This window comes from Vicia villosa, linkage group LG3, assembly GCF_029867415.1.
Source record: "Vicia villosa cultivar HV-30 ecotype Madison, WI linkage group LG3, Vvil1.0, whole genome shotgun sequence".
NCBI classification, from domain to species: Eukaryota; Viridiplantae; Streptophyta; class Magnoliopsida; order Fabales; family Fabaceae; genus Vicia; species Vicia villosa.
Window position 1 is genome coordinate 7,348,369 of NC_081182.1, and position 18,426 is coordinate 7,366,794.

The following is an 18,426-nucleotide window of genomic DNA, read 5'->3' on the forward strand; positions in this document are numbered from 1 at the left end:
TTGATCCATCTGCGAGAATGGAATAAAACCACTCTTGGAAAGCTACTATAGAATTTTTATGCAAAAAAGGATAGATTGTGGATCAATTGGATTCACGCCTACTACCTAAAAAAAGATATTGTTGATACCTTCACGTCGTCGGGGCAATGTTCGTGGATCATTAAGGCTATGCTCAAGAACATGGACATGCTAATACAATCTACTTTGTGGTGTGAGTTTCAAACCAAAGGGAGGTATGTAACCAAGCAAGTTTACAAATTGTTTAGAGGACCTAAGCCAAAAGTCAGTTGAAGGAAATTGTTTATTAGCAATTTAGCTAGACCAAAAGTGAAATTCACTATGTGGCTAACTTGCAATAATAAACTCCCCACGAAAGATCGCTTGGCTAAATTTGATGTAGTCACTGAAGGAAAATGAGTATTTTGTGGGATGCGGGAAAGTTGTCGGCACTTGTTCTTTTCAAGCGATACAACAAATAGATTTTGGGGTCAAATATTGACGTGGTTGAATTATAATCATAAGTCGGGTGATTGGGACACATAAATGAATACTATCGATCGATGGACTTGTGGAAAAGGTTGCATGAAGCTTATCCTAAACTCTTATTGAGACGATCTGTGTCGTTTGGACAATGCGCAATAATATCGTTTTTCAGCATACCAATTTAGACTGTCTTCGGGCAAGCGTTATTATTGAGAGGATATTATTAAGAGTAGTCTCAAGCTCCTAATGTGTGGCTTGTAATTTGTCGATATGAATATGATTGTCTGGATCTTCTGATCGGCTCTGTATTTACTAGTTTTTGGATTATATAAATTTTCTTCATCCATTTTTTTTTAAAATCTATAAATTTATACCATTTAAAAAAAAAGGTATTAAATCATAAATTTTGAAAAAAAATTATAATTTATATCCATTTTTGATAAATTCTGACATCAGTCTAATTTATCAGAATGTCTAATAGTATTAATTTTGGATTTTTTTAATAATTAATAAATAATCTATCGACTAAATATATATTTATTTATTGGATTAAATATGTTTTTTATTCCTATAAATATCTCAATTTTAGTTTTTAGTACCCACTAAATATATTTGTAGTCCCTATAAGTCAATATTTTTTTATATGGACTAAAAGTCATTTTTGATAATTTTATAGAGACTACAAATATATTTAACCCTTATTTATTTAAAGAGTAAAATAGGCGTTCATATAAAATGTAGAGTGAGAGACAAAAGTATCGGGGTGCAGTGCTCATCATATGACCTTCATAAATAAAGTGATACATATGATGGCCCCGCATATTGACATTGATCCGTGATCATGAGATTGTGGTTCTTTTTCTACTCTTCCTAGCTTCTTAGTTATTACTATATACACCACCAGCCTAGGCCCAAATCCCTCTTGTTCTTGTTCAACCACCATGCCGGCAAAAACTAATGTTATCTATCAATCAAATCAACTTAACATACACTTATACTTCTGTCTATAAATAAACAAGGATAGAATCTTCATTTTCTTCAACACACAAAAACCAAAAGAGTAAAGAGACAAAACAGAACAACAAAAATGAAGCATAAGTTGTTGTTTCTAACTCTAGTTTTCTTAGTTCTTTATGTAGAAGCAGATGATGTTGGGTTTGTGAAAACAAGAGGAGTACAGCTTATGCTGAATGACACCCCTTATTATGCCAATGGTTTTAACGCATATTGGTTAATGTACATTGCTTCTGATCCATCTCAAAGAAACAAAGTATCAACAACTTTTCAAGAAGCTACAAATCATGAACTTAACATAATTAGAACTTGGGCTTTCAGTGATGGTGGTTATAAACCACTGCAATACTCACCTGGATCCTACAATGAGGAAATGTTCCAGGTTAGTTAGTTCATTATTTACTCTTCAATAATAAATTTATTTAAAATTAATTCATTTTAGTTTCAATTTCTTGTTGGATGTTGAAAATAAAAGGGGTTGGACTTTGTGATGAGTGAAGCTAGAAAATATGGAATGAAGGTGATTTTGAGTTTGGTGAACAATTATGAGAGTTTTGGTGGGAAGAAACAATATGTTGAATGGGCAAGGAGTGAGGGACAGTCCATAAATTCTGAAGATGATTTCTTCACTAATAGTGTTGTGAAGGGTTACTATAAAAACCACATTAAGGTAAATTCTATTGTAAGACACCTTATTTTATGGACCTCACCACTTATATTATTGTTAAAATCTAAGTTTTAGATTTTAATGTTTCCACCAAATATCTCAACAAAAATCTTATCCCATTTAACAGTTGTCATAAAAAGATAAGAAGAATATCACATGTAGTTTTTTTTTCTTGAATAATTTCTATAGACAGTGCTTACAAGACATAATAACTTGAGTGGAGTTGCTTACAAAGATGACCCTACTATAATGGCTTGGGAGCTTATGAATGAGATTAGATGCTCTTCAGACCATTCAGGAAATTCAGTTCAGGTAAACCATATTTGCCTCATTACTTACTGCATGATGAGACATATATCTTGATTTTGACTTTTGAGATTGCGATTTTCGAACAGGGTTGGATTAGTGAGATGGCATCTTACTTGAAATCCATTGATGGAAACCATTTGCTTGAAGCTGGTTTAGAAGGTTTCTACGGACAATCAAAAACAAACTCTAATCCTAACTTCCAAGTAGGAACCGATTTCATTGCAAACAACCAAATCTCCAACATCGATTTTGCAACACTACATTCCTACCCAGATCAATGGTTTGTGTCAATGTCGACACTAGTGATTGCGTTTAATTTATTAATGTCGTGTTTCCAGTGTTCGTGGTTTGTGATTTTGTTGTTTTACTTCCCATGAGCAGGTTATCAAGTTCAAGCTATGAAGACCGACTCTCTTTCTTAAGTGAGTGGCTCAATGAGCACATCCAAGATGCACAAAACATCCTTCACAAGCCACTTCTATTTGCAGAATTTGGAATTTCCACTAAAAACTTGGGCAATAATAGCTCAACACTGAGGGATAAGTTTTTCAATACAGTATATTCATCTATATATTCATCAGCAAGTGGCGGTGGAACTGCTGTTGGTGGCTTGTTTTGGCAACTTCTTGCTCAAGGGATGGATTCTTTCCGAGATGATTACGAAGTGATTTTAGCTGAGAGTCCCTCAACATCAGCCTTGATTTCTCAAGAGTCTCGAAAACTAAAACGAATTCGCAAGATGTATGCCAAACTTCACAAACATTGACAAGTTGACCAAGACATAGTTATATCAGTGATATTTATATTAAGAAGCTGATGATAAACTTTTATTCAGAAAACTATAAAGATACATGTGGAACCGCACGGATTCTGTTGTTTACTAGTTTAATACGCATGTTTTTCAAACGTCGCTTTCTTAAATTGAGTACTCTAGGTATTTCAACTACGTAAGTGCCGACAAACTAACTATTGTACTCAAGTTTATATCTAAACTCTAGAGATCGACCGGATAATTTGAAGTGCTTCAGATAACTGTTCCGTCTTTAATAGTTGCATTCTTCAAAATAACAGTGATGCCGGACCTAATGTATAATCCTTCTTTAGTTTTATCTGCTTCTTCAACACCCTGACAAATCAACATGTTTTAATCAGCAGAGAAGAATAGAAAATGAATTACACCACTAATCAAAATGTTTTGCTGCAGTTTTTGAAACAGTACTTACATCCGCATTTGTAATGATAACATTTCTTCCGATTTTTGCATTCTTATCGATGATACAATTCCTTAAAAAAGTATCATAATGAAATTGTCAGAAATAACAAAAGGGGGGTGCCATATAATGTTATGATGACATGTAGGTTAACAAGCATGGCTCGGCTTGAATTCTAGTTCTTCTAGTCTAGAAATCAGAAACACGGAAATTCTGTATGAATCAAAATAGCTTTCGGTGTGACATAATCATACCTGATTTTGGTATTTTCTCCAACACCAATTGGGACATTTCCTTCTGCCAGCAGAGATGCAATTTCAGCCTCAGTTTGATAGTAGTCAGCACCCATCATCATGGTATCCTAGATTAGCAAAATCCATCAAGAAGGCATATACCGAATAGAAGACAAAAAAGTTTCAAATCAATGAGCTACTGTAGAACAAAGAAAAAAAAGTGACTGGTGCAGAAAATGTATACCTGAAGCTCCACACCAGACTCCAAACGGGAGCGGATTCCAACAATAGAATGTTGAACACTACATTCTCTCAAGAAGCAACCATGAGAAATAATTGCATCCACAATCTATTGAAACCAATTCATCATTCTCACATTAATACCAACAACAGAAATCAATCAAGCACTCGTATTCAGCACTAAGTCCTTTGTAAGAGGTGGGAGTAATACCTTGCATTTTTCTACTTTAGTGGGTGGTAGGAATCTTGGGGAAGTGAAGAAAGGTGTCTTTGGATCATAGAATTGAAACTTTGGATACTGCAAGTAATGACACAAGTAATCAGTAAATTTACAACATTCTTCCTTTTGAAGGAAAACTTACTCTTTAGAAAAATCACTTATTCACTTTTTCTCAATTGCATTATTAAATAAATTATAGGAAATTCAAACAGACCGGTTCTGTTAGGGCCAGATTTGCGTCAAAGAAGGACTTTATGGTTCCAATATCTTCCCAGTAGTCATTGAACAAAAAGGCCTGAGAATGCAAATATAAACAGAAACAGGAAGTTAGTTACCAATATACCTGAAGAGACTATTTTTATTATCATTCAGATTTACAAAAAGAATAGCAGTAAGGATCACCTGGACATTGTGCCCGTTAACAGCTGACGGGATAATTTCAGATCCGAAGTCATTGCAAGTAGAACCGTTCAATTTTAATAGTTCAAGTAGGGTCTCGGTTCTAAACACGTAGACACCCATAGATGCAATATAAGGCTGTTCCTTTGCTTCTTCGGGAGATAACCCAAGAACCGTTGTATCAACACGCTGCAGTTATTACTGATACATTAGCTAGGCAACAACTAGATTAAACTTACTAGCGATTATTCATGTAAAAATGGATGTAAGAAAGCTCAAGCTTGAGATACTATTAATCACCATTGCTTTCAAATCTGATCCTTTAGGTTTTTCCGCAAACTGTATAATCCGTCCCGTTCCGTCAATTTTCATCAACCCATAATCTGATGCTCGACTACAAGACATATAAAATGATATTATTGCTGTGAAAGTTTTGCCTTTAGTAAATAATAAAGTGGTATGCCTCCATTGTAAAAATTGAATGAAACCATATCAGGCAGATATTTCATGTAGATATACCTGTCGTCCATGGGAAGACATGAAACTGTGATATCAGCATTTGTGTCGATGTGTTTCTGCAATGATATCCCCAAGTCAAAATCACCATTAGTTTTAGAAAACGAATAACAGGGTACAGAATCCCTTAGTTGTAATCTTAGAGTAGAAATTATATCAATTTTTACCTGGACAAAATCCATATAGTTCATCCGGTAAAGATGATCACCGGAAAGTATCAATATATGCTCAACATTCTTAGTCTTAGCATCCTGCGTGACAATAATCCAGACACATAAGCATAAGTATTTTAAACAAGAGAAGTGCTAAATATCACGAAAGTTTTTCTTCACGGATAGCAAAAATGACAAATGTGTATTTATTTTAACCAAATAGCAGCCGGTTACAAACAGGTTTAGCAGAAATCACACATAGCCTATCACATTTATTCTCACGTTTTCATTTTTGTGCCACATTGATCTGTAACACGTATCACAATCCTTTCAGCAAATATGCAACATCACAATACTTTACCTCAAAAACCCATAAAAATTGCCTCACAGCATCCGCTGTCCCTTGGAACCACTTCTTCCCAGCTTCTCCAGACGTTTGAGTCGCAGCCAATACCTATGCATGCAATTATCAATCACAATTCAACATTACAATCACCCATTTTACATTTTCATAATGACTAAACCATAAACCATAAACCCTAAACCATAAACCTGCTCTACAAATTTTAAACAATTTAGCAGTAACTCACCTCCACAAAACCCTCCCCATAAGTAGAAACATTTCCAAAATTATACGCGCGAGACAAATGCCGGTTGAGGGAGAAAGAATTGTACTGTGTCAAGATGAATATTTTCCTAATCCCACTGTTGATGCAATTGCTCATAGGAACATCAATAAGCCTATAACACCCTCCAATTGGAACCTGCAAAAAAACAAAATTCCCAAAAATAGTAACTAAATCTGCATAACCTATATACAAATCACAGTACTAAACTAGTAACCAACATTGAAATTGAAAAACTGAAATTGAAAATTGAAAGAATTGAGAATGAAAATAAAATATATAAAACATACAGCAGGTTTAGCTCTTTTGCTAGTAAGAGGAAAAAGGCGAGTTCCAGCACCACCACCCAAAATGATTGAAGCAACACTTTTAGGGTCAGCTTTAGGAGTATCAAAATAGGGTCCATCTTGAAAAGTCTGAAATCAAAATAAAATAATAAAATAAGATGATAATATTTGAAAATTGAGTAGTTTACTAGTTTACCGTGGATTCTTCAAAATCATTGATCCCTGTAGTGAGAACAGCATGAGTTGTTGTAGGCTTGAAGTTTCTAAGAATGAAGCGAGATTGAGAAGTTTTGGGTGATTGAATGGTACAGAATCTTGAAGTTTCACCTAAGAAAACAGTGTTTCTGGTTCTAGAAAGAGTTGTAGTAAGAGTTGAGAGTGTTGATGAATCCATGGAGGAAGAAGAATGGTGACTCACGAGAAGCGTGCAGAGACAAACTCGGTTTGTTTCTCTGTCAGTGACTCAGCAATGGCTCTACAAATTTCTATGAGTGATTCTTGAACTCAACATGACCCTTGCTCTCACTTTTATGTCATTTTTTTTTTTAATTTAATTTTTGTATTAAATCTTTGATTCTTCATTTGAAATTTGAAACATGAAAATTGATTTCTTTTTCTAATAATTCTTCTTCACTAATTACTAGTACTACGCTATATCAAATTAAGGTATATCTAATAATGTATATATTATTGGTAAGATTCTCCACATTTTTTTTAGATTTTTTAAATAATTCACATCAATTATTTAATAAATAAATTTAAAAAAAATCAATTTTTTGTTATAATAAAAAGACTTAATCACAGTTTTGAATCTTCTGATCCTCAATTTTATTTAATTCACAAGATTGATTATATATTTTATATTTAAACAAATTTTGTCTTCTCTCACGCATTAACATTTAAAATAACTAATATTTTCAATTTTAAAATAATAATAATTTTTTTAAAATATGGTAAATCATCTAATAAAAATTTATTATGTAATTTTATAAATAAAAATAAAATTTTATAAATTTTCATTGAAAAAGTGGTAAATTAAAATTATTTGAATTTAAAATAGGAGAATTAGCTTTGTGTATTAGGTAAAATATTACGAGATCAAAATTCAAAACTAGTTTAGCTTAATAAAAGATAAACAGATGATATTATTTTATCAATACTAATTGCTCCACATTATAAGTAATTAAAATTATATCATTTTATTTTATTTTTCTCTTTAAAATTTCTAAAATAAAAACAAAAAATATCTAAAATTTATTTTAACTTATTAATTTTTAAAAAAAAATAGAAATAATTTTAAAAACTATTTTATAATAAAATTAAATGATTAAACAAATTTTATTTTTAATCTTTAAAAATTATAAAAAAATTATAAAACTGAATCAAATAAAATCATAAATATTTGATTTTGTATTTGATGGTTTTCAATACATATTGCTTCTCCTGTGTATTATATATATGTTATCTATTGAATTTGAATGTATCTGTTCATTAAATGCTGAAACAATTTACAAAATTTTCTTACATGAAAAATGATTAATACATGTTTATAATCAGCTAATTCTTCCTACTGATATTGAAAGAAATTTAGAGTATACATTTCATGAGAAATTTATATAGTTTGATAAAAAATGTCTTATATTTTATTATTTACAAAAGTTTAAATTAACAAAATTTTATTAAAATTAAGAGTATCTTTGTAAATATTAATTTACTGAAATATTATAAAATATTTTATAATATATTTCATTTTAATTTAGTTTACCGTAAAGTATCTCTTAATATCAATCATATTTGATATTAACTATTTTTATCATAATTATTTTAAATTTTAAATCTCTTGAACTTTATGATATCAAATAACTTCAAGGTTTGATTTGTTTAGGTTTTAAATATTTTTATATTATTTTGAGGAAATGATAAGATATTCTATAATATTTTAACAAAATTAAATTATTTTATTATAAATGAAAAATAAATAATAAACATAATTAATTACATTAGTTGAATAAATAATTTTATTTTTATTTAAACCAAAATTTGGTAATTTTATTAAAATATTGTTATAGACTTAAAAAAAATATTATCTTTAAACTTGCTTTAGATCTACTAATGTATTTGACCGACCATGTGAAAAATAATTGAAAAGTTTATATATTTATTGAAAGTTTAGTTAGATATTGTTCCTCTCTAAGATTAGACATGGAGAATATCAACGCATTAGGATATTGGGCATGGTATGAATGATCCGATAATACTAAAGATCATGATTTTTCTTTCTTGGTCTTAGCTAGGAAGTTCGACCCAACACATAAAGTCTAATAAAGCAAAGATATTCTCGATGATATAATGTCATGGCAGCGGCATCAAAAGAGAAAATATAAGTCTTACACTTATCATACAAAAGAAGGTTCGAGGCCCTAGGGATCAAGTATGGACGTGCTCTAGAAAAGCACCTGATACAGGCAGGTGGTAGAAGGAGGGCAGTCAAATTATAGGACAAATCATAATCCGACATATGTTCACTTGAGAAGGAAAAAGGTCATTTGTCTCCATATACTTTACAAGAATCCCGATATAAGGGGTGACATTCACCAAATCAAAGTACATAGTCTCGAATTATCATTTGCCTTGTTCATCTACTGACTTAGGCATTGTAGTGTTTGTAGATACCATCGCCTTCATTTTTTCAAACCTAGAAGAAAATTTTGAAGACAAAAGACCTTTGAGTGTCATCATCTTATTAGTATCCAACTTACTACTAAAATATTTGGATCTGATGGCGCTGTTTGTGAGAATCTCTATGTTTGGAATTCTCTTATTCTTTTCACAGTTAGATGATACATTATGGGGGAACGCACGCTCCTGACCAGATTCATAACTAAGGCAAGGTATATATCATGGCTCTCCAACGTAGTATTGATGCAGAAGGCTAACATGAAATGGCACACATGTATCATCAATTATTCAAATCTAAATAGAGCAGGCCTGGATATCCACTTCTCAACATCAGTAAGCTCTTTGAAATCTCATCCAGATTCAGGCTCTTATACTTTATGCTTTCGGGATGATCGACTGATCCCACAGACCAACATGAGTCTTTTCAGTATGCTTTGACCTCACTCGCACGCTTTGGCCACTCCTCCCAGAATTGCTCCAAGTCAAGCACGCTTAACTATGGAGTTCTTATGAAACGGGCTACCGAAAAGAAGATACATCTTGTTGGTATAGGTAGTATCCATCAATCATTATAAGCTTTCCTTCAACCATACAGTCTCATACCTGCACGACCTCAGGATCCCTCTCATACCGATGTAGCGACCACCTTTGCCTCCTTCGGCCTCAGGTGTTACATGCGGTGCAATCACCCCTCGCCTTCTTCGGCCTCGGGTGTTACATGCCCACCAGCTTCCGTATGGTTCGTCCTCGAACCACATCGTACTGGGAGAGGTCTTGGCTCTGATACCATTTGTAACGCCCCAGACTGCAATTAAATTAATTATTATTATGAAATTATAAAAGGAATTAGACAAATAATATTTTCATAAAATTAAAATATAAAATAGAGAGGGTGCATTGTGTTTTTAACATCTATTCAATTCCTCAAGTGAGGAATGCGATGTTTTCGTATAATGCGACAGTGGGAGATTTGTAAGGAAATGATGTTATTGTTGGCCTTGTTTGTCTGGAGTACAATTCAGCTTCTTCTTAGTTATGAATGTGATAAATGATAATGACACACCGCATGCACATGGGTATACATAGCTTTCAGAGGTGCTGGTCACTGCTTTTTATCATTTTGAAAATGAAATTAATAGAAACATAGTACTCTCTCGTCTCACTAATCTGAATCATTTTTGTTTTCATCATGTTCTAAATATATTTACAAACTTCATTCAGAGGAATTCAGAAATATACAATGATTTAGCATTAACTATTAAAATAATGTTTATATGATAATTTTTTTGGGTAGGAAATAATAAGTATTAGGGGTGTTCGCGGTGCGATTTTGTCGGTTTTGACTTAAAAAATCATCCGAATCGCAATAGGAAAAAGTGTGCGGTTCGATTTGATTCGGTTGACTTTTAGAAATAAGACCGAACCAAGCCAAACCAAATTAATGCGGTTTGGATTGGTTCGATTGGTTCAGTTTTTTTACAAAAAAATATTAAGTCATACATACACATATAGATGACAACATAAATTTGTATTTAGTCATTTATGCGTTATCAATTAACAACAAAATTATCATATTTGGATAACAACTTTCCATTTAATTTACAAAAATAAGATTAGATAAAAGTGAAATAAAAAACATAAAATAGTAGTGTAAACCAATATCAAAAATATTATATGAAATAGGAAAAAAAATGAAAGATTAGAGAAAATGAAAAAGAAAGAGCAGAAGAGATGAGAGATTATATAAGAAGAGGAACATTAAAAATAATAAGATGAAAAGGGAAGAACTTAATAGATGAAATACTCGAAAAAAAGAGGTGACATGTACTTGAAAAGGAAGATGAGAAGAGGGCGCAATACCGCTATGAGATATTTGAGAAGACTTAAACTGAAACCATAAGTGTGGGTTCTGATTGAGATACAACATGTTTATATAGTAATTTTTTTTATAGAAAATAACAGTGATGATTGAGATAAAAAAATTATTTTTAATTATGTGACATTAGTGATTGAATTAATATATTAATTAATATTTTTTAAATAATAAATTATCAATTTTAATTTATTCTATTTCATAAAAATATTTTTTATTAGAATGAATTAAAATTGATAATTTATTATTTAAAAAATATTAATTAATATATCAATCCAGTCACTAATACCACATAATTAAAAGTCATTTTTTTCAATCATCACTTATAACTATGCATAATTAGAGGAGACCAACAAAATCCAAGTTTAGAGACCAAAAAGTTGACTTCTAAAATGAAGGGACTAAAACTTATAAAACTTAAAAATAGGGGGATCAAAAGTACATTTAAGCCTAATATACAATAGAGGGCTAAAAGCCCAAAAGAAGAAAATTAGACAAGAATCATAACCTCATTTGATTCAAATCAAGTACATATCATGATTTGACTCATGCAATTTGAAAAACGCCCATTTTAGGCATGTCCAGATTGATTCGAATCACACTTTCTTCTAGATTTGAATCACATATTTTAAAATCATATTTTCCATCTCTCATTTGTGAGTAAACTTTCCCATTAGATGTTTTACATGATTTCAAAACTATGATGCTTTAGCATTTCTGTAAATTGGAAAGTATCATCTGAGTCATGATGTGTATCTTAGCATTAGGAAGCATAAAAACATTTTAGAAATGGTTTAGAAAAGATTCTACATGATTCCCCATGTAAAAAAAAAGAGTTTTCATGAAAAAATAGGTTTATGTGTCGATTCACACAACCTATGATTCGAAACATGTGCATACATTTTAAAGCCTGCAGGCTCTGTAATGCATGTGTCGATACATGAAACTTTCAGGTCGACACATAGAAGAAACATTTTTTCTATAAGTCAACACATATGAAGAATGGGTCGACACATGTGATTGATTTTTAAAGTTTGTAGCTTTTATCCACTGTGAGTCAACTCATAACCTAAATGTGTCGACACATGTGTAAATATGTGTCGACACATGACTTACATGTGTCCACACATGCTGGGAAAATTTTAAAAAAATTTATTCTTTTTTCAAACCTCTAGTTTCTTTTTTGCTTCTAACTTGCACACATATAAATACCTCATATATCCATCATTTCAAAGTTGAGAAAACCATAAATATACAAAGAGTTCTCTTTATCTTCAATCATCTATCCATACACAACAATTTCACATAATCATTCTTGTTAAGTGTCATTTAGATTAGATTGATAACATCCAATTTAGATTGTTGAACTGTAAACTGGGTTGAGAATCTTTGGGGGTTTCATTGGGAAAAATCAGTTAGGGTTTGTCATCCAAGATTAAGGTGTTGATTTGGGAGTTTTTCCCAAGACTTTGCAATTCAGATTCAGCTGAGTGAAAGCTTTCAAAAAGGTGGTTTTGTCGAAGGAGTAGCGGTAAGTGGATGATCGTATGAGAGTCTTTGGTCACGATAATTTGCAACTGGATTCAAACGAGTGAAAGCTTCGAAGAAAGTGGTTATATCTAAGGAGTATTAGTAACTAGAGGATCAGTTGGTATTTTCGGGTTACTTGATCGATCTCAAGATCAAGAGAAGAGAAACAGTTAGGATCAACAACAAACATAAGGTTTATAGGGTTAGATTGCTATTATACTGTTGTAAAATATTTTTTCAAAGTAAGATTGATTATATCAATTCTTTTGGAATTAGGGGCGGGCGTAGCCATAGCAAGGATGATTGTTGAATTTGTTGATTGGGCAATCCGCACAATTAGATAAACTTGTTATCGTTTCAAAATTGTTTTGTTGAATAGATTACAATCTATAAGATTGTAACTGAATTTCAAATCAATAAAACCATAATAAAAATTTGATCAACATTGAGTGCACCTCAAGTGTTTGACAATTTGCATCTTAGTATTTGTTGCTTTATATTTCATTGGAAACACGTTACTAGTAACACATTACTAGTGTAATCATATTCGAACGTGTTGTGTATTGAAATATATTATCTCTATTGTTTTATTATTACCATTTTAATCCTTATTGGTTCTGATTAGACGAAAGTTGATCCGGGTGTTTTCTGTTGTCCATAACAAAAAAAATTTTAAAACATATTTTTCACCATGTCTTTTTAATTAGGGATCTATTCACCCCCTCTAGATAGGTTGCCTTCGTCTAACAAGTGATATCACGAGCTCCGGTCCATTCCATGCTTCAAAAATGCTTATTAGATTATGGATTTTGAACCTAAAGGAGCGTACAATAGAGCGTCTATTTTCCTTGGTGAAAACTATGGTTATTGGAAAGCTTGTATGCGTATCCATGTCAACTCAGTTGATAAGGGGGTATGGAATGCCATTGTCAATGGTCCTAATCAAATAATAATAGCCAATGTCGATGGTGTTGTCATACCTAAACCGGGAGCACAATGGAATGATAATGATAAGAGATTATGGTCTTACGATTGAAAAGCACAAAATATTCTCATATCCGCACTTGGTGTTGATGAATATTATCACGTATCTCACTGTGAAATCGCAAAGGCTATGTGGGGCACATTACAAGTTGCCCATAAGGGAACAAATAAAGTTAAACAAGCTAGAGTCGATACACTAAACCAATAGTTTGAATTATTTCACATGAAGCTTGGTGAGACCATTGCCGAAATGTAAAAGAGGTTCACTCAGCTCATAAACCTTTTGAATGCACTTGGTAAGTCGGTTTCCAATGAAATTGCTACTAATAAAGTTTTGAGGTGTCTTAATAGAGAATGATAATCTAAGGTCATCGCGATCAAGGAAGTTAATGATCTTACAACACTATACTTCACTATATTTTTTTGGTAAGCTTAAAGAACACGAGCAAGAACTCACTTGCTTAGAGAAACATGAGAAAAAGCACAATAAGAATCTAAAGTAGGAGAAAGGCAAGGATAAGGAGGTAAGAAAAAGCCTATTGCTCTAAAGGCTTCTAATTCTAGGTCCTCAACAATCGAGCAAAGTGATAGTGGTACTAGTGACGATAAAAATTCAGATGATGAAGAAATGGGGTTGTTTGTGAAAAGGTACAACAGGTACATCAAAAGAAATAGTGTAAAGCACTCCGAAGAAAAACTCATAAAATTTAGAATACAATCAAACTCCTCAAAGGAAGATGATAACAAGAAAGGAAAATCAAAAGGTTCAGGTACAATTATGGCAAAACTGGTAATTATAATACCTGGATTGTCCATTGCTCGACAAAGATAAGAAAAAGGGTCAACACAAGAAATATAGAAAGTCTAGAAGAGCTTATGTTGATTGGGAAAGTGATAGGGATTCCTCAAGTGATGAAAGCTCAAGTGATAGTGAAGTAGGGGCAAATGTATGTCTCTCTATCCACCAACGTCAAAAGAAGAAAAAGAATGTAATTTGTTCTAAATATGAACATGTTGATAAATTGTCTTACTCCGAATTACTAATAGCTTTTGAAAATCTACATAGAAAAGCCATAGACGCTTTTAAAAATTTAGCTTCAAACAAAAGAATTTTTTCACACTTAGAAGATAACGTCTTAGAAATCGAAAAGCAAATAAAAGCTCTTAAGCAATCTACGGTAGATATTCAATAATTCAAGGATGAGAATGAAGAACCATCATAGTTAGGTTGTGAAACTTGTCACATTTGGTAAAAAGAGGTTAAAAGTGTTTTTCAATGGTTACCCAAATGCAACCATGATTTCACTCACTCTCAAGGACCCAATGAAAGTTGGGTACCTCTCACGTTTGTTTGATCTTCTAGATTGAATTTCTTGCCTCCATGGAGAGAAGGTGAATTCTCGATAGTGGATGCTCAAGGCATATGACGAGCGACATTTCCCTATTCATCGACTTTGTGGTGAAGAAGAAGGGTTTTGTATCCTATGGAGACAATAAAAAAGGTGCAATACTTGGAAAATATGGTGTAGGTAATCCCTCGTCCACCTCACTCTGATGTTATGTTAGTTAAAGGTTTTAAATATAATCTTCTTAGCATTAGTCGACTATGCCGATAACGAATTTAAAGTATATTTTACAAAAACTATTTGCATGATCGTACATAATGAAAAGAAGGATTACATGTTTAGAGGCTTGAGGGTAAATAACATATTTATGCTTGACTTGAATGATGTGTCTTGGACTAGTCCTAAGTGTTTAATAACCATGAGTGGAGACTCTTGGTTATGGCATAGACGCTTGGACCATCAACTTTGATTTACTAAACAAAGTGGTCTCTAAAGATATAGCAACTAGTCTATCTAAAATAAAGTTTTCAAAATACCACCTATGTGATGCGTGCCAATTGGGTAAGCAAACAGGAGTCTTGTTTAAGTCTAAAAACATTGTTTCAACTTCGAGACCTCTTGAGCTTGTCCATATGGATATCTTTGGTCCCTTGCAGACTAAAAACATAAGTGGTAACTACTACAATTCTGTTATTGTAGAAAATTACTCTAGATTTTGTTAGACAATCTTTTTACGTGTAAAGATGATACTCTTTCGGCTTTCACACGTTTTGCAAAGTTATCCAAAAACAAGTTGAATTTAAATATAGTTGCTATTCGAAGCGATCATGAAGGTGAATTTGAAAACCACCTCTTTGAGGAATATTGTGATAAATATGGTATTAAACATAATTTTTCCGCTCCAAGGACTCCACAATGAAACGATGTTGCAGATCGCAAAAACCGTATTTTACAGGAGTTGGCAAGAACTATGCTCAATGATAGTTGTCTACCTAAGTATTTTTGGGCCGATTGTTAGGTGCCAAATTGTGTTTATATTTAGTTTAATTAATGGCACCTTTCGACCGTTTTTATCGGATATTCGTACAATTCCCTGAAGTTTTAGATAATTATTTATAGTTTATAATATTAAGCTTTCATTTTATGTTAATATGTGTTTTAGTTATGATTGTGTAGGTTTTGGCCAATTTTGGGATGTTTGGAGCTTGTCTTGATCTTGACAAGAGATTCACTGGCAGAAGTATGCGCGCGTCGCGCTGGGATGTGGGCGCGTCGCGCCCTGGGCAAGATATTTTGGAGCTTCCAGACAGAGAGTTGCGCGCGTCGCGCGCATGGGCGGTTTATAATTTTAAGTGTAATGGCGCGTAGCGCGCTGGAGGGCGCGACGCGCCCTGGACAGAATTCAGAAATGCTATATAAAGGGGTTTTCAGATATTTTGTGTTGGTTGGTTGATCTTGAGAGCAAAAGAACACTTGTGCACTGTAGCAAACTAAGAATTGAAGATTGGAAGCTTTGATCGTCGATTAATCGCCTTTGATGCTTGTTGATCTTCATCCTTTACTTCTTGAGCAAGCTACCATTCTCATGGATAGCTAAATCTCTTTTGTATCAAGATAAGATGTAATCTTCCTAGCCTTTTGTATGTTTTTCTTGTGAATATATGTGTATGAACAAGTGATGATCAATATAGATGGTTTAGTTTGTTTATTAAAGCTTTTTCTTTGGTATAAATGTTTGAGACATCAATGTTTGTATCTAGACCTAACTCATCATCTTTCAAACTATAAGTTGCAGACATGGATTTAGAGTTTGATGTTTACTAAGTATCGGTTCTTAAAACGTTATTTGTATTGTTTAAACGGTGGAGAAATCGTCGGGTAAACAATACGGTAAATCTAGCTATATCGTTGCGGACACGGACGATATAGGCGTCGATACGTAATTATATTGATCGTTAGCAAGTTCATAAGCATCTATTTATAAGGAAACATACAAATTTAGGTCGATGAAATCGAATCTTGATACATTTTCTTTAACTTAGAACTTTCATTAATTTACTCTTTGCTACTAAAAGAATTGAATGATCTTTTGCAAACCTAAAACTAAAGTAACATTAACTCAAGACAAAATAGGCTATAGAACGGCGGTGATATCGCAATAATCCCTGTGGATACGATATAAACGAAAAGTACACCACAATACTCTTTCAACAAAATGGCGCCGTTGCCGGGGATCGAACCCGGGTCACCCGCGTGACAGGCGGGAATACTTACCACTATACTACAACATAAGCTTAACCGATAAGAATCTTGGAAAACGGCTCAAAGTGGTTAGCAAATACTCACACACTCACCGGGTAGGTTATATTTGGATTGGAAGTTTTTCTCATAGTGCAGAACAAAACGCCTTGATCACTTTCATGCTTAACACAATTTAATAATCAATGCAAGATTAATCATAATAAAAACGAGTTAAAACGCACATTGCTGGTATCCAGCACAATTTATATATATACACAGTGGAAAGTCTCCTCACAACTATAGCTAGGCTAAAGTGATTCACAATTGAACTAATTTTATCCACAGAAATTAATGACAACTAATTTGTACAATTAAAAGCATCAGAATCGAAGGTACTTGATAAATAAAATGATAAAGGATGTACCTTGCGCGTACAGTTATCAACTTATATCATCACCACTCAAATTGTGTTGCATCATCCAAATTCATCGTGGCAACAAAAATTCGTGTTCCAGCTAATTAATCATCAGGACAACTTATCAAACCATTATTTCTAAAATATAAACACTAAACTAAAATAAACTACTTAAAAATAAATAAATGCAAAAATAAAATAAACTGAACTTATATAAAATAAAAACCACACCAAACAGGTGTTAACTATCCAAAGGCGTAAACTTAGCCTTTCAAAGTACCTCATCCAAAAGGATGGAACAAAACTATAAACATTAAAAACAAAGTAACTAAAAATTTTTCTAACATAAAACTAAAAACAATAAAACATAAAACAGTAAAACAAAACTACTCCTCATCGGAAGTCTCCGGATCATCCTCATCAGCATCAGCCATCCCCTCCTCAGGATCTGGCCTGCCCTCAGGCCATGAAGCATAGGCAGATAAATCATCCCTGGAACCAACAGGCTGCTGCAGAGAAAGCTGCCGGATAGAATCCTGCAAAAACATAAACGCTCTCTGATGCGCCATATGCATCTGATAGTTCCAATCACTTGCATCACCATACTGTGGACCAGCAGGCGGTGCAGCAGCAACCGGAACAGCTTGAGAAGCATCGGGAAGGTCAGATGCACCAGCAGCAACACCAAAAGGACGACCTCCAGGCAAACAGTACCTGTTAGCAAAAATATCATCTATAACACCATCCATGGGGATCATCCCACCAGTTGGGAACCGGACACCAGCCTTCCTGCACAAACCCATGATTAAACCAGGAAAAATCAACCTACATTTCACCCCATCTCCATGAAGAGTCCCATTCAGGGCGACTCTTTTCAGCTCATTCGCCACAATCCTGGACACATCAATATTATTACCATTCAGAATACCCTGAACCAAACCTGCCGTATCAATGGTGAGGGAAGAAGTGTGACTCCGTGGCCTAATGTTGTAAAGGACCAC

The 18,426-nt window shown here is 33.2% G+C and overlaps 2 protein-coding genes across 2 annotated transcripts; one reads left to right on the plus strand and one right to left on the minus strand.

Moving 5' to 3' along the window:
- Window positions 1–1,377: 1,377 nt before the first annotated feature.
- LOC131660191 (mannan endo-1,4-beta-mannosidase 7-like) lies at window positions 1,378–3,486 on the plus strand. Its single transcript, XM_058929368.1, has 5 exons — window positions 1,378–1,879; window positions 1,973–2,167; window positions 2,354–2,476; window positions 2,560–2,753; window positions 2,855–3,486. Exons 1-5 carry the CDS (start codon window positions 1,571–1,573, stop codon window positions 3,237–3,239), a joined length of 1,206 nt encoding a protein of 401 aa, XP_058785351.1. The 5' UTR covers window positions 1,378–1,570; the 3' UTR covers window positions 3,240–3,486.
- On the minus strand, window positions 3,273–6,886 carry LOC131660190 (glucose-1-phosphate adenylyltransferase large subunit 2, chloroplastic-like). Its single transcript, XM_058929367.1, has 14 exons — window positions 6,554–6,886; window positions 6,361–6,486; window positions 6,035–6,208; window positions 5,806–5,898; window positions 5,460–5,543; window positions 5,296–5,351; window positions 5,077–5,170; window positions 4,780–4,965; window positions 4,592–4,672; window positions 4,369–4,455; window positions 4,162–4,266; window positions 3,939–4,045; window positions 3,697–3,757; window positions 3,273–3,599 (listed from the first exon to the last, which is right to left on the minus strand). The coding sequence occupies exons 1-14, from the start codon at window positions 6,749–6,751 to the stop codon at window positions 3,498–3,500; spliced, it is 1,554 nt and encodes a 517-aa protein (XP_058785350.1). The 5' UTR covers window positions 6,752–6,886; the 3' UTR covers window positions 3,273–3,497.
- Between the last annotated feature and the right edge of the window lie 11,540 nt (window positions 6,887–18,426).